Consider the following 16899-nt stretch of genomic DNA (forward strand, 5'->3'; position numbering starts at 1 on the left):
CCACTCAGTGAGGGTCAGTGCCCAGTCAGTGAGGGTCAGTGCCCAGTCAGTGAGGGTCAGTGCCCACTCAGTGAGGGTCAGTGGGGGTCAGTGCCCACTCAGTGAGGGTCAGTGCCCACTCAGTGAGGGTCAGTGCCCACTCAGTGAGGGTCAGTGCCCACTCAGTGAGGGTCAGTGCCCACTCAGTGAGGGTCAGTGGGGGTCAGTGCCCACTCAGTGGGGTCAGTGCCCACTCAGTGAGGGTCAGTGCCCACTCAGTGAGGGTCAGTGCCCACTCAGTGAGGGTCAGTGGGGGTCAGTGCCCACTCAGTGAGGGTCAATGCCCAGTCAGTGAGTGTCAGTGGAGGTCAGTGCCCAGTCAGTGAGGGTCAGTGCCCAGTCAGTAGGGGTCAGTGGGGGTCAGTGCCCACTCAGTGGGGTCAGTGCCCACTCAGTGAGGGTCAGTGCCCAGTCAGTGAGGGTCAGTGGAGGTCAGTGCCCAGTCAGTGAGGGTCAGTGCCCAGTCAGTAGGGGTCAGTGGGGGTCAGTGCCCACTCAGTGGGGTCAGTGCCCACTCAGTGAGGGTCAGTGCCCAGTCAGTGAGGGTCAGTGGAGGTCAGTGCCCAGTCAGTGGTGGCGATGCCGAGTTCTGGAACATCCTTTCCTGTCTGATTCTGGATTCCCATTTGAACCTTTTGCTAAATATCCGATGCTTCACTTCCTGTTACCAAACAATGTCACACTGGGAGGAAAACACATTGTTTGCAACTGTTTGATGGAGTCATTTCATATGCAAAGTGTTTTAATGATGCCCGTACACAGATGGAGAAATTCGAGGCGTTCAACTTCCTCATTGATTTGCAATCCTGCTCTGCTTGTCGACTCTTTGACCTTCGATCGAGCTCCGCTTGGACCCAGCAACAAATGTCCCTCGTTCAGCCCGAGCAACTTCCAAAATCCGGGGATGGTGAGTGATCTGCTTCTCGCTCCTGCTGTTTTGTGAGGAGGTTGCTTGAAGGGGGCGGTGTGAGCGGCTGGGTATTGAACACACGGTTAATAACGTACCAACAGGGGGGAAAGCTGTCAGACAGCTCAGACTGATTTACAACCATTAGACATGGCATCAATCAATCCATCAAACTGCTCCAAAGAAGGCTGAGGGGGGACTTAATTCAGGTGGACAAAATTATGCGGGGAAGTGATAGAGTGGACAGGATAAATTTGTTTCCCTTGGTGGAGAATTCTAGAACCAGGGGACATAGATTCAGGATAAGAGGCAGAAGGTGTAGAGGGGACAGAGGGTGGTGGGTGTCTGGGATTCGCTGCCCGAGTTGGTGGTGGAGGCAGAGACCCTAAACTCTTTTTAAAAGTACCTGGATCTGCACATTTAGGGCTGTAAAATCGCTTATTGTCACGAGTAGGCTTCAATGAAGTGAAGCCCCTAGTCGCCACATTCCGGCGCCTGTCCGGGGAGGCTGGTACGGGAATCGAACCGTGCTGCTGGCCTGCTTTAAAAGCCAGCGATTTAGCCCAGTGAGCTAAATGGACCAGGTACAGGAAGGTGGGATTCGAAAGGGCATCTGGGTGACCTTGGGCTGGCACGGACACGATGGGCTGAATGGCCTCCTTCTGCGATTCTCGGATGGAATCGTGTCACTGTTTTGTTCTCAACCAGCTGATTCCTTGCTGTTGCGCAGTAAATTCAGAGGTCACTGTGTGGTCAGGACATCGGCTTCAACAAAACTACTGAAAACAAATCATCACTCCACTGCGGGCTGTCTACCTGTTGTTACGTTGGGCGACCAACACTCTTACCAAAACCAACGGGGGTTGTTTAATATAATAGTGCTATGATCCAAACTGGGTCTGCTTGGTAGAAAGTTCCAACGCTATATCACTTCTATCAGATTGAACTTCTGACAGATATCTCTGTCCATTCCCAGGTATTTTGGAGTGTGGACCTTTCGCTCTATTTTGCCTGGGTTCCAATTGAGGGATACTGGCTTTGGCTATCGCTTTGGCTATCCGATCCTGGCTGGAGGACCCCTCCACAGCGGGGAGACCCCAGGGGAGGGAGGGGACAGCATCCAGAAGTGTCCCTAAGACACACACGGCGGTGCACAAGGAAGCAGTGCATCTGCAGGAAAGTGTCACAAAGCTCTTGCGACACATAACCACATCTGGCCTGCGTTGGCTAATGTTAACCTTCGATGCCAACTTGCTTCTTTCTGGCTCTTGTCAGGCTGTAATAGCGGAATCAGCCAATCTGCATGTCAGCGCTGGCATGAAGCAGTGGCTGAGACCAATAATTCCATCATTTTCCCAGTTTAGTGCTCAATGGATGACACAGATGCTGTTGAGTGCAAGGATTGTGCTGTGCACAGGGATTGCAGTGTACATACGGATTGCAGTGCACACACTGATTGGGTATACACACAGATTGTGGCAAAGATTGCTGGGAGATTAGAGGACTGGGAAATCTTTAGGGGGCAACAGAAAGCTACTAAAAAAGCTATAAAGAAGAGTAAGATAGAGTATGAGAGTAAACTTGCTCAGAATATAAAAACAGACAGTAAAAGTTTTTACAAATAAAAACAAAAAAGAGTGGCTAAGGTAAATATTGGTCCTTTAGAGGATGAGAAGGGAGTTTTAATAATGGGAAATGAGGAAATGGCTGAGGAACTTGAAGTTAAAACTCACCACTATTCTTAGAATTCCCCCTATACCAAAAAAAAGGTTGATATTCTAAATGGTGAACAGGGATTCTCACTCCCTGACTCCAGTGCAGGCTTCTGTGGGTGCTATTCAGGTCAAACTATCTTTTCAAGTTATCCCCCGGTATAACCCATACCTTCACCGAAGAATTTTACCTACTTACCCCTTAATAGCATTGATGTCCTGGGTCCTGCGTTATTAAGGAAGTGAAGTAAGCTAATAACCACTTTTTCAGGTTAAGTTATTTTTATTATTGTATTTTTTCTTTTAAAAGCTGCAAACACTTTCTTTACAGAAAGGAAAAAAGATCTTGCTTCTGGCTGCTGGTGGTTGCTTCAGGCCCACCTTGGCAATCGATCTTCTTAAAATCTGGTCTTCTTGAGTTGTATTCGCTGGTGAACTCGGTTGCTGTGTCCTGTTCTTCCCATGCACCGAGCTGTGAGAGCTGGCTCTGCTCTACCCTTTCTTCCGGTGGTTTATATTCTCTTTCGAAGAGTCATTAAGTTTTAACGACTTTATTGTAAATGGGCTTGTTTCACTTTGATAGTTTAAAAGTATCTTTGATGTAAACATCTTACTACAACTAATTATTCATTTTGGGCATATCGTCTCCTCTCAGATCTGATTAAACAATGCTTTGGTTTCAATAGGTGTTACTTTTAATTCTGTGATTTCAAATCGTTTAATTTTCCAATTGTCCCCAGCTCATAACTTTGCCTTTGATTTTGACTTACATGATGTTTCTCGTAGACAGGTCGTCTCCAATTTTCTTTTAATTGTCTTGATGTTCATAGAATTTTACACTTTAAAATTGACACCAAATTCGACTGGGCATCTTCCATCCTTTCCAGCTGTTTACTAAGAGAGTTTATTTCAATTAAGGTGTGAAACTTTGCTTTTAGCTGTATGCTAAAATTTAACTTGAAAGACTTGCCTGTTTTAAACATTCATCACTTAATGCAATTGAAACTCTCATCCATGCTTTTTCAGATGCTTCCTGAGATAGTTACATTCCATGAAGGTGTGAGCCATTGTTTTAGCTTACCACATGAAGCCTGTGTGTCTGCTAAAACCTGCTTGTGAGCAAGAATCTGCATTTTATAACCCTGCTCTTTGCAGCTGCTATTAACCTTTTGTGGGATCTTTCCCTGTACCCTCTCAAACCAGATATTGCCAGACTTCCATGTTTCAAATGACACATTTTTCTGTATTATCAAGAACACCCCGTCTTGACATTTGAAACATAACTATATAATTTGGCTAATTGTCCCCCCATCCAATTGTACTAACATATATCCCCGATCTTTATCATTTGTATGCATGTGTTGGAATTTCAAATTGTGCGCCAAAATCAACACGTAAATGCATCCATATCTCAGACCAGTGTCGATAAGAGTCTTTTCTTTTCCTCAAGTCCAATTACCGTGAACCATAGCCGTTGTTGCTCAGGAAGGTAACAATCGCTTTCCGTGTGTTCCACTACCTCCAAAGCATTTTACTTCCTTGGGATAGCAGCACCGTAGAAGCTTCCTCATGTCCCTTAGAAACAGCACACAACTCAGTCCATCAGTAACCACAAAGGTCTTTTGTCCATCACTGGCTGTTACGTGTCCCATTTTTCCGTTATCCAAATTGCTTTTCCATTGCTGATTGGAATGGTAAATTATGATATCATGTACCACCCACTGATTCCCTTGTTTCATTAATTTAAAAGGTTCAATTGATCCTGCTTGTATTCCTAACTTCCCCATTAATGTCTAACATTGTCGTGAATCATGTAAGTCTGCCAACCCCTGGTTTACATGAGAGAATATCTTTCTGACAAATTTCCTTCAAATCCCTTTCATCTGTCATCATTTCCCTTACACCATGAAAGTGTATATTTTCCATTACAGCATTTGTAAAACCACATTGAACTGTCACTTTTCCAAATAAATTCTCCCTATTGTTAAATACACAGTAAAAAAAAATTAAGTCTTATCTTAACATATTACTCATTACCTAACCACACAAATAGACTGTGTGCTACAACTTTACATATTTGCAACTGTTATCACAATTTAAATACTAGTAATAAATTACAATATCGAAACATCCCTTCTTGGCTTTGGGACCAATAGTCATTACATACTAAATATGGCATATAAACAACATCAATATTATTTGTAATGTTCTATGTAGTTAAATCAAGAAAACACACTAAACTATCCTTCTATTAAAACATTCACACAGTTTAGAAATGCGGATCAAGTTCTTTAACGGCACACCTACCCCCCGAATCATATATATATATTTATATATATATAGCAGTCCCTATCAATTTACATGAATTTTTTTTATTTTTTTTTAATAACAATTACAGCTCTTCAATGCAATATTGTTTTGCCGCATTGATAACAATTTTCCCGCCGTGGTATCAAGCTACAAAAATTCTTAAATGATTGTCATTTATCATGTTGGGGTTCCTCGTCAGTCACTGCTGTCTGCCGAGACCCTTAATAACTCCACCGTGTAGTACATACCCCGTGGAAACCACAGATCATCCATCAGCTAATGTCCAGTTAGAGATGTCTGACCGGAGGTTTCACTGTCCAGTAATAATTTGATATTTTGATTTGTTTCTAACCCGTAACGTTTTCCTCCGGGTTCTGTCATTTAATTCCCTCAAATATGTAGCCAATTGTATCATTAGTTTCCCCCCAATCCTGTCTAAAAGATTCTTCTCTGGAGCGTAGTTCTCTTCCTTCTTGTGAACTGGTTTGTTATTTATTTTTTCCATCTGAAAAATCAAATGAACAGATCAAGGGTGGAGAGGGCCCTATTCTTTAATTTGTACTTTCTATTTTCATTTGGATTATCCCAGAAGTGCCCTCTCCAGGACTTCCGGATTTCTTTTGCCACCATTTCTTTTTGAACTGGTTTATTTTCCATATCCTTGATGTACATCATACAATTAAGGCCTGTTAAGCCTCCTTCTGTCATTGTCAATAGGTTTTAATATTTTAATTTTTCTGCATCAATTTGTATTAAATCTTTTCCGGCAATCAGATACTAATTTCCTGGTACTGCAATTAATTCTCCAAACTAACTTCTTGTCCAATATCTTTATTCTCTAAAGCTCCTTCTTCAATGTATTTAACATTCTAAACATCATTATCTCTGCTATTGTCTGTTTGTGATCACCGGGCACTAGGACCCTGCGGAGCCATGCAGTGTCAATTTCAATGCAGCAATTTCAAAGTCTGCAGCAGCTGACTGCTGCCTGCTGCCCAGCACAAACTCTTTATCTGTTTATTCTGAGACCAATTTAGTTCTGAACATACTGATTCACTATCCCATAATACTGATCACATTTCTACCTGCCATTTATAACTTCCAATTTATGTGAAAATCGGCTTTGTAAAACACAACATTTTTTTTAAAAATACAAACATTAAAGGAATTAACAATTCCTTATTAGACATACACACACTCATTCATCCACTCAGATCTTGGATCTTTACTCTGCAGGACTTCACAAATCCTTATTAAACACACATTTATCCACTGAGATCTTGGACCTCTATTCTGTAGGGTTTTAGTTACTCTTAACAAAATTTGAGACCCCTCCATGCTGATAAGTTTCACTTCTGCAGGAGTTTTTTTGCCTCTGTTAAGCTTTTCTACTCTTGTTTCATTGTTTCAACTCTCTTGACTGTATTCCAGGGCAAGAGAATTACCCTAATTGCCATTTTTTGGATTTTTTTTCTGTTCCTGGTTGTCCCTTTCAGGTGCACTCTGAAATTAAGGATAAGTACCCTTTCTGGGCCCTATCCAAGGCTGACTAAGGCACTATCTTCCTGTTTTAGTTAAGGGTCGATTGGTTATTGGTTTCTGAAGATTCTAAGCGTCCCTATTTTCCAGAAAATGTCCGCACAATCTGCCTTACTCTGAGGATGATTTATTCTTTGGCCTCTTTTACCAGTAACGGATGCAAGATTTTAGTGCTATCACCAAAATGTCTTGCAGACTTTTTCTCAGGGTCAGTATCTTCTAGTCTACTGATTTTCACACCCAACCTGAGCTTCAGTCCCCTCGATCCACAGAATATCCTTACAAAAGCCAATCACACATGACTTTCCAGACTAAACTCGGCAGGTAAAGTCTGGCTCACACATAGACTAGAAACTTCTAATATTCTAGCCTTTGTGCCGGTTAGAAACTTCTAATATTCCAACCGTTTCTTGGGAACTAGAAACTTCTAATATTCTAGCCCCTACTCTGCTTAACTAGAAACTTCTAATATTCTAGCCTCGCTTTACCTAGAAACTTCTAATATTCTAGGCTCACTTTACCTAGAAACTTCTAATATTCTAGGCCTCCACGCTGGGCGCCATGAAGTTAAAACTCACCACTATTCTTAGAATTCCCCCTATACCAAAAAAAAGGTTGATATTCTAAATGGTGAACAGGGATTCTCACTCCCTGACTCCAGTGCAGGCTTCTGTGGGTGCTATTCAGGTCAAACTATCTTTTCAAGTTGTCCCCCGGTATAACCCATACCTTCACCGAAGAATTTTACCTACTTACCCCTTAATAGCATTGATGTCCTGGGTCCTGCGTTATTAAGGAAGTGAAGTAAGCTAATAACCACTTTTTCAGGTTAAGTTATTTTTATTATTATATTTTTTCTTTTAAAAGCTGCAAACACTTTCTTTACAGAAAGGAAAAAAGATCTTGCTTCTGGATGCTGCTGGTTGCTTCAGGCCCACCTTGGCAATCGATCTTCTTAAAATCTGGTCTTCTTGAGTTGTATTCGCTGGTGAACTCGGTTGCTGTGTCCTGTTCTTCCCATGCACCGAGCTGTGAGAGCTGGCTCTGCTCTACCCTTTCTGGTTTATATTCTCTTTCGAAGAGATATTAAGTTTTAACGACTTTATTGTAAATGGGCTTGTTTCACTTTGATAGTTTAAAAGTATCTTTGATGTAAACATCTTACTACAACTAATTATTCATTTTGGGCATATCGTCTCCTCTCAGATCTGATTAAACAATGCTTTGGTTTCAATAGGTGTTACTTTTAATTCTGTGATTTCAAATCGTTTAATTTTCCAATTGTCCCCAGCTCATAACTTTGCCTTTGATTTTGACTTACATGATGTTTCTCGTAGACAGGTCGTCTCCAATTTTCTTTTAATTGTCTTGATGTTCATAGAATTTTACACTTTAAAATTGACACCAAATTCGACTGGGCATCTTCCATCCTTTCCAGCTGTTTACTAAGAGAGTTTATTTCAATTAAGGTGTGAAACTTTGCTTTTAGCTGTATGCTAAAATTTAACTTGAAAGACTTGTCTGTTTTAAACATTCATCACTTAATGCAATTGAAACTCTCATCCATGCTTTTTCAGATGCTTCCTGAGATAGTTACATTCCATGAAGGTGTGAGCCATTGTTTTAGCTTACCACATGAAGCCTGTGTGTCTGCTAAAACCTGCTTGTGAGCAAGAATCTGCATTTTATAACCCTGCTCTTTGCAGCTGCTATTAACCTTTTGTGGGATCTTTCCCTGTACCCTCTCAAACCAGATATTGCCAGACTTCCATGTTTCAAATGACACATTTTTCTGTATTATCAAGAACAAACTGAACAGGTTTTTTGGGTCGGTCTTCACAGTAGAAGACACAAATAACATGGCAGCGACTGATAGAAATGAGGCTATGACAGGTGAGGACCTTGAGAGGATTGTTATCACTAAGGAGGTAGTGATGGGAAAGCTAATGGGGCTAAAGGTAGACAAGTCTCCTGGCCCTGATGGAATGCATCCCAGAGTGCTAAAAGAGATGGCTAGGGAAATTGCAGATACACTAGTGATAATTTACCAAAATTCACTAGACTCTGGGGTGGTCTCGGTGGATTGGAAATTAGCAAACGTGACGCCACTGTTTAAAAAAGGAGGTAGGCAGAAAGCAGGAAATTATAGGCCAGTGAGCTTAACTTCGGTAGTAGGGAAGATGCTGGAATCTATCATCAAGGAAGAAATTGCGAGGCATCTGGATGGAAATTGTCCCATTGGGCAGACGCAGCATGGGTTCATAAAGGGCAGGCCATGCATAACTAATTTAGTGGAATTTTTTGAGGACATTACCAGTGCAGTAGATAACGGGGAGCCGATGGATGTGGCATATCTGGATTTCCAGAAAGCCTTTGACAAGGTGCCACACAAAAGGTTGCTGCATAAGATAAAGATGCATGGCATTAAGGGTAAAGTAGTAGCATGGATAGAGGATTGGTTAATTATTAGAAAGCAAAGAGTGGGGATTAATGGGTTTCTCTGGTTGGCAATCAGTAGCTAGTGGTGTCCCTCAGGGATCCGTGTTGGGCCCACAATTGTTCACAATTTACATAGATGATTTGGAGTTGGGGACCAAGGGCAATGTGTCCAAGTTTGCAGATGACACTAAGATGAGTGGTAAAGCGAAAAGTGCAGAGGATACTGGAAGTCTGCAGAGGGATTTGGATAGGTTAAGTGAATGGGCTCGGGTCTGGCAGATGGAATACAATGTTGACAAATGTGAGGTTATCCATTTTGGTAGGAATAACAGCAAATGGGATTATTATTTAAACAATAAAATATTAAAGCATGCCGCTGTGCAGAGAGACTTGCGTGTGCTGGTGCACAGGGATTGGGGTGTACACAGGGATTGGGGTGTACACAGGGATTGGGGTGTACACACTGATTGGGGTGTACACGGGGATTGGGGTGCAGATGGGGATTGGGGTGTACATGGGGATTGGGGTGTACACAGGGATTGGGTTGTACACACTGATTGGGGTGTACACGGGGATTGGGGTGTACACGGGGATTGGGGTGTACACGGGGATTGGGATGTACACGGGGATTGGGGTGTACACACTGATTGGGGTGTACACGGGGATTGGGGTGTACACACTGATTGGGGTGTACACAGGGATTGGGGTGTATACGGGGATTGGGGTGTACATGGGGATTGGGGTGTACACGGGGATTGCGGTGTACGCGGGGATTGGGGTGTACACACTGATTGGGGTGTACACGGGGATTGGGGGTACACGGGGATTGGGGTGTACACACTGATTGGGGTGTACACAGGGATTGGGGTGTACACGGGGATTGGGGTGTACACGGGGATTGGGGTGTACACACTGATTGGGGTGTACACAGGGAATGGGGTGTACACAGGGATTGGGTTGTACACACTGATTGGGGTGTACACGGGGATTGGGGTGTACACACTGATTGGGCTGTACACGGGGATTGGGGTGTTCACGGGGATTGGGGTGTACACAGGGATTGGGGTGTATACGGGGATTGGGGTGTACACGGGGATTGGGGAATATAGAGGGATTTGGGTGTACACAGGGATTGGGGAATATAGAGGGATTTGGGTGTACACGGGGATTGGGGTGTACACACTGATTGGGCTGTACACGGGGATTTGGGTGTACACGGGGATTGGGGTGTACACAGGGATTGGGGAATATAGAGGGATTTGGGTGTACATGGGGATTGGGGAATATAGAGGGATTTGGGTGTACATGGGGATTGGGGAATATAGAGGGATTGGGGTGTACACGGGGATTGGGGAATATAGAGGGATCTGGGTGTACACGGGGATTGGAGAATATAGAGGGATTTGGGTGTACACGGGGATTGGGGAATATAGAGGGATTTGGGTGTACATGGGGATTGGGGTGTACACGGGGATTGGGGAATATAGAGGGATTTGGGTGTACACGGGGATTGGGGAATATAGAGGGATTGGGGTGTACACGGGGATTGGGGAATATAGAGGGATTTGGGTGTACATGGGGATTGGGGAATATAGAGGGATTTGGGTGTAGACGGGGATTGGGGTGTACACGGGGATTGGGGAATATAGAGGGATTGGGGTGTACACGGGGATTGGGGAATATAGAGGGATTGGGGTGTACACGGGGATTGGGGAATATAGAGGGATTTGGGTGTACATGGGGATTGGGGAATATAGAGGGATTGGGGTGTACACGGGGATTGGGGTGTACACACTGATTGGGGTGTACACGGGGATTGGGGAATATAGAGGGATTTGGGTGTAGACGGGGATTGGGGAATATAGAGGGATTTGGGTGTACATGGGGATTGGGGAATATAGAGGGATTTGGGTGTACATGGGGATTGGGGAATATAGAGGGATTTGGGTGTACATGGGGATTGGGGAATATAGAGGGATTGGGGTGTACATGGGGATTGGGGAATATAGAGGGATTTGGGTGTACATGGGGATTGGGGAATATAGAGGGATTTGGGTGTAGACGGGGATTGGGGAATATAGAGGGATTTGGGTGTACATGGGGATTGGGGAATATAGAGGGATTTGGGTGTACATGGGGATTGGGGAATATAGAGGGATTTGGGTGTACACAGGGATTGGGGAATATAGAGGGATTTGGGTGTACATGGGGATTGGGGAATATAGAGGGATTTGGGTGTACACGGGGATTGGGGAATATAGAGGGATTTGGGTGTACATGGGGATTGGGGAATATAGAGGGATTTGGGTGTACATGGGGATTGGGGAATATAGAGGGATTTGGGTGTACACAGGGATTCGGGAATATAGAGGGATTTGGGTGTACATGGGGATTGGGGAATATAGAGGGATTTGGGTGTACACGGGGATTGGGGTGTACACAGGGATTGGGGAATATAGAGGGATTTGGGTGTACATGGGGATTGGGGAATATAGAGGGATTTGGGTGTACACGGGGATTGGGGAATATAGAGGGATTTGGGTGTACATGGGGATTGGGGAATATAGAGGGATTTGGGTGTACATGGGGATTGGGGAATATAGAGGGATTTGGGTGTACATGGGGATTGGGGAATATAGAGGGATTGGGGTGTACACGGGGATTGGGGAATATAGAGGGATCTGGGTGTACACGGGGATTGGGGTGTACACGGGGATTGGGGAATATAGCGGGATTTGGGTGCACACAGGGATTGGGGAATATAGAGGTATTTGGGTGCACACAGGGATTGGGGAATATAGAGGGATTTGGGTGTACACGGGGATTGGGGAATATAGAGGGATTTGGGTGTACATGGGGATTGGGGAATATAGAGGGATTTGGGTGCACACAGGGATTGGGGAATATAGAGGGATTTGGGTGTACATGGGGATTGGGGAATATAGAGGGATTTGGGTGTACACGGGGATTGGGGAATATAGAGGGATTTGGGTGTACATGGGGATTGGGGAATATAGAGGGATTTGGCTGTACACGGGGATTGGGGAATATAGAGGGATTTGGGTGTACACGGGGATTGGGGAATATAGAGGGATTTGGGTGTACATGGGGATTGGGGAATATAGAGGGATTGGGGTGTACACGGGGATTGGGGAATATAGAGGGATTTGGGTGTACATGGGGATTGGGGAATATAGAGGGATTTGGGTGTACATGGGGATTGGGGAATATAGAGGGATTTGGGTGTACATGGGGATTGGGGAATATAGAGGGATTTGGGTGTACATGGGGATTGGGGAATATAGAGGGATTTGGGTGTACATAGGGATTGGGGAATATAGAGGGATTTGGGTGTACATGGGGATTGGGGAATATAGAGGGATTTGGGTGTACATGGGGATTGGGGAATATAGAGGGATTTGGGTGTACATGGGGATTGGGGAATATAGAGGGATTTGGGTGTACACGGGGATTGGGGAATATAGAGGGATTTGGGTGTACACGGGGATTGGGGAATATAGAGGGATTTGGGTGTACATGGGGATTGGGGAATATAGAGGTATTTGGGTGTACATGGGGATTGGGGAATATAGAGGGATTTGGGTGTACATGGGGATTGGGGAATATAGAGGGATTTGGGTGTACATGGGGATTGGGGAATATAGAGGGATTTGGGTGTATTCCTGGACTAAGCTGTGTGTACAGATTGCAGGGTTCAAGGGGGTTATGGGGTTCATTATGGGCTGCACGGTAGCACAGTGGTTAGCACTGTGGCTTCACAGCACCAAGGACCCGAGTTCGATTCCCCGCTGGGTCACTGTCTGTGCGGAGTCTGCACGTTCTCCCCGTGTGTGCGTGGGTTTCCTCCGGGTGCTCCGGTTTCCTCCTACAAGTCCCAAAAGACGTGCCGTACGGTGAATTGGACATTCTGAATTCTCCCTCAATCTACAAAATTATGAGGGGCATAGACAGAGTGGATAGTCGGAGGTTTTTCCCAGGGTGGAGGGGTCAATTACTAGGGGGCATAGGTTTAAGGTGCGAGGGGCAAGGTTTAGAGGAGATGTACGAGGCAAGTTTTTTTACACAGAGGGTAGTGGGTGCCTGGAACTCGCTGCCGGAGGAGGTGGTGGAAGCAGGGACGGTAGTGACTTTAAGGGGCATCTTGACAAATACATCAATAGGATGGGAATAGAATTAGGGTCAAGGGCTCCCACTTTTAATTGGCTTACAGCCTCTACACACTTGCTGGGCAAAGAAGTCCAACGGTCAAATTGTGGCCCATCGGAGCAAGAATAAATAATTTGCATTGATATAGTGCCTATGCATGCTCAAAGCAACTCACCAAAGTTCCCCCAATAACATCTTCCAAACCCACATTGACTACCATCTAGAAGGACAAGAGCAGCAGATACCTGGGAACCCCACCACCTGGAGGTTCCCCTCCAAGTCACTCCCCACCCTGACTGGGATAACTACATACTCGTCCGTTCCTTCACTGGCGCTGGGGGACAACATCCTGGAACTGCCCTCAGCACAGTGGATGTCACCTACACCATATGGGTCCTGCAAGCGGCTCAAGCAGGCAGCTCACCACCACCTTCTGAAGGGCAACTAAGGATCTAGGCAAGTGGAGAAATATACCAGCCCAAATGTGCGCATGAGCGAGATCCCACAAGCAGTCACTGGGGACAATGACCACTCAACCTTTCTTGTGAAAAGTGCCCAGTGATCCTTTATATCCTTTGGGAAGCAGGGACGGTAGTGACGTTTAAGGGGCATCTTGCACAATAATCAAGTCAGGGATGGGAAATAGAATTAGGGGTCAAGAGGCTCCCACCTTCTAATTGGCTGACAGCCTCTCCACACTTGCTGGGCAAAGAAGTCCCAACGGTCAAATTGTGGCCCATCGGAGCAAGAATAAATAATTTGCATTGATATAGTGCCTATGCATGCTCAAAGCAACTCACCAAAGTTCCTCCAATAACATCTTCAAAACCCACATTGACTACCATCTAGAAGGACAAGAACAGCAGATACCTGGGAACCCGACCACCTGGAGGTTCCCCTCCAAGTCACTCACCATCCTGACTGGGAAATATATCGACCGTTCCTTCACTGTCGCTGGGGCAACATCCTGGAACTCCCTCAGCACAGTGGATGTACCTACACCTCAGAGACTGCAGCGGCTCAAGAAGGCAGCTCACCACCACCTTCTGAAGGGCAACTAAGGATTGGCAATGGAGGAAATATACCAGCCAAATGTGCGCAGAGCGAGATCCCAAAAGCAGCACTGGGACAATGACCACATCAACCTTTCTTTGAAAAGTGCCCAGTGATCCTTTATATACAGCAGTCACTCCCTCACTATCCACTCACTCACTATCCGCTCCCTCGCCATCCACACCCTCACCATCCACCCTCACTATCCACTCCCTCACTATCCACTCCCTCACCATCCACTCCCTCACCATCCACTCCCTCCTCATCCACTCACTCACTATCCACTCCCTCACCATCCACACCCTCACCATCCACTCACTCACTATCCACTCACTCACTATCCACTCACTCACTATCCACTCACTCACTATCCACTCCCTCACCAGCCACTCCCTCACTATCCACTCACTCACTATTCACTCCCTCACCATCCACGCCCTCACCATCCACTCCCTCACGATCCACTCCCTCACTATCCACTCCCTCACCATCCACTCCCTCACCATCCACTCCCTCACCATCCACACCCTCACCATCCACTCCCTCACTATCCACTCCCTCACCATCCACTCACTCACTATCCACTCCCTCACTATCCACTCCCTCACTATCCACTCACTCACTATCCACTCCCTCACCATCCACATCCTCACCATCCACTCCCTCACTATCCACTCCCTCACTAGCCACTCCCTCAGCATCCACTCCCTCACCACCCACTCACTCACTATCCACTCACTCACTATCCACTCCCTCAACATCCACACCCTCACTATCCACTCCCTCACTATCCACTCCCTCACTAGCCACTCCCTCAGCATCCACATCCTCACCATCCACTCCCTCACTATCCACTCCCTCACTAGCCACTCCCTCAGCATCCACTCCCTCACCACCCACTCACTCACTATCCACTCACTAACCATCCACTCCCTCACCAGCCACTCCCTCACTATCCACTCACTCACTATCCACTCCCTCACCATCCACTCCCTCACTATCCTCTCACTCATGATCCACTCCCTCACTATCCACTCCCTAACCATCCACTCCCTCACTATCCTCTCACTCACTATCCACTCACTCACTATCCACTCCCTCACCATCCACTCCCTCACCATCCACTCCCTCACTATCCTCTCACTCACTATCCACTCACTAACCATCCACTCCCTCACCAGCCACTCCCTCACTATCCACTCACTCACTATCCACTCACTAACCATCCACTCCCTCACCATCCACTCACTCACTATCCACTCACTCACTATCCACTCCCTCACTATACACTCCCTCACCATCCACTCCCTCACCATCCACTCACTGATTATCCACTCCCTTACTATCCACTCACCCACCATCCACTCACTCACCAGCCACTCCCTCACTACTTCAATGCCAGGAGTATACGAAATAACGTAGGGGAACTGGCAGCATGGGTTGGTACCTGGGACTTCGATGTTGTGGCCATTTCAGAGACATGGATAGAGCAGGGACAGGAATGGTTGTTGCAGGTTCCGGGGTTTAGGTGTTTTAGTAAGCTCAGAGAAGGGGGCAAAAGAGGGGGAGGTGTGGCGCTGCTAGTCAAGGACAGTATTACGGTGGTGGAAAGGATGCTAGATGGGGACTCTTCTTCTGAGGTAGTATGGGCTGAGGTTAGAAACAGGAAAGGAGAGGTCACCCTGTTGGGAGTTTTCTATAGGCCACCTAATAGTTCTAGGGATGTAGAGGAAAGGATGGCGAAGATGATTCTGGAAAAGAGCGAAAGTAACAGGGTAGTTGTTATGGGAGACTTTAACTTTCCAAATATTGACTGGAAAAGATATAGTTCGAGTACATTAGATGGGTCATTCTTTGTACAATGTGTGCAGGAGGGTTTCCTGACACAATATGTTGACAGGCCAACAAGAGGCGAGGCCACATTGGATTTGGTTTTGGGTAATGAACCAGGCCAGGTGTTAGATCTGGAGGTAGGTGAGCACTTTGGAAACAGTGACCACAATTCGGTGACCTTTACGTTAGTGATGGAAAGGGATAAGTATACCCCGCAGGGCAAGAGTTATAGCTGGGGGAAGGGCAATTATGATGCCATTAGACATGACTTAGGATGTGTTGGTTGGAGAAGTAGGCTGCAAGGGTTGGGCACACTGGATATGTGGAGTTTGTTCAAGGAACAGCTATTGCATGTTCTTGATAAGTACGTACCAGTCAGGCAGGGAGGAAGGGGTCGAGCGAGGGAACCGTGGTTTACCAAAGAAGTGGAATCTCTTGTTAAGAGGAAGAAGGAGGCCTATGTAAAGATGAGGCGTGAAGTTTCAGTTGGGGCGCTTGATATTTACAAGGAAGCGAGGAAGGATCTAAAGAGAGAGCTGAGACGAGCAAGGAGGGGACATGAGAAGTCTTTGGCAGGTAGGATCAAGGAAAACCCAAAAGCTTTCTATAGGTATGTCAGGAATAAAAGAATGACTAGGGTAAGAGTAGGGCCAGTCAAGGACAGTGGTGGGAAGTTGTGTGTGGAGGCTGAGGAGATAAGCGAGATACTAAATGAATACTTTTCGTCAGTATTCACTCAAGAAAAAGATAATATTGTGGAGGAGAATGCTGAGACCCAGGCTATTAGAATAGATGGCATTGAGGTGCGTAGGGAAGAAGTGTTGGCAATTCTGGACAAGGTGAAAATAGATAAGTCCCCGGGGCCGGATGGGATTTATCCTAGGATTCTCTGGGAAGCCA

At 45.8% G+C, this 16899-nt stretch overlaps 1 protein-coding gene across 2 annotated transcripts in view; it reads left to right on the plus strand.

Annotated features, from left to right (window-relative positions):
- The first annotated feature begins 678 nt into the window (after window positions 1-678).
- The window catches only part of LOC119956204, a 90664-nt gene continuing 74443 nt past the window's right edge, over window positions 679-16899 (plus strand). For both annotated transcript variants that reach the window (XM_038783213.1, XM_038783212.1), the window contains exon 1: window positions 679-946. In XM_038783213.1, coding sequence (XP_038639141.1) covers window positions 689-946 — 258 coding nt within the window. In that variant the 5' untranslated portion in view covers window positions 679-688. The remainder of the gene's footprint in view (window positions 947-16899) is intronic.

This window comes from Scyliorhinus canicula, chromosome 22 (genome assembly GCF_902713615.1).
Source record: "Scyliorhinus canicula chromosome 22, sScyCan1.1, whole genome shotgun sequence".
NCBI lineage: Eukaryota > Metazoa > Chordata > Chondrichthyes > Carcharhiniformes > Scyliorhinidae > Scyliorhinus > Scyliorhinus canicula.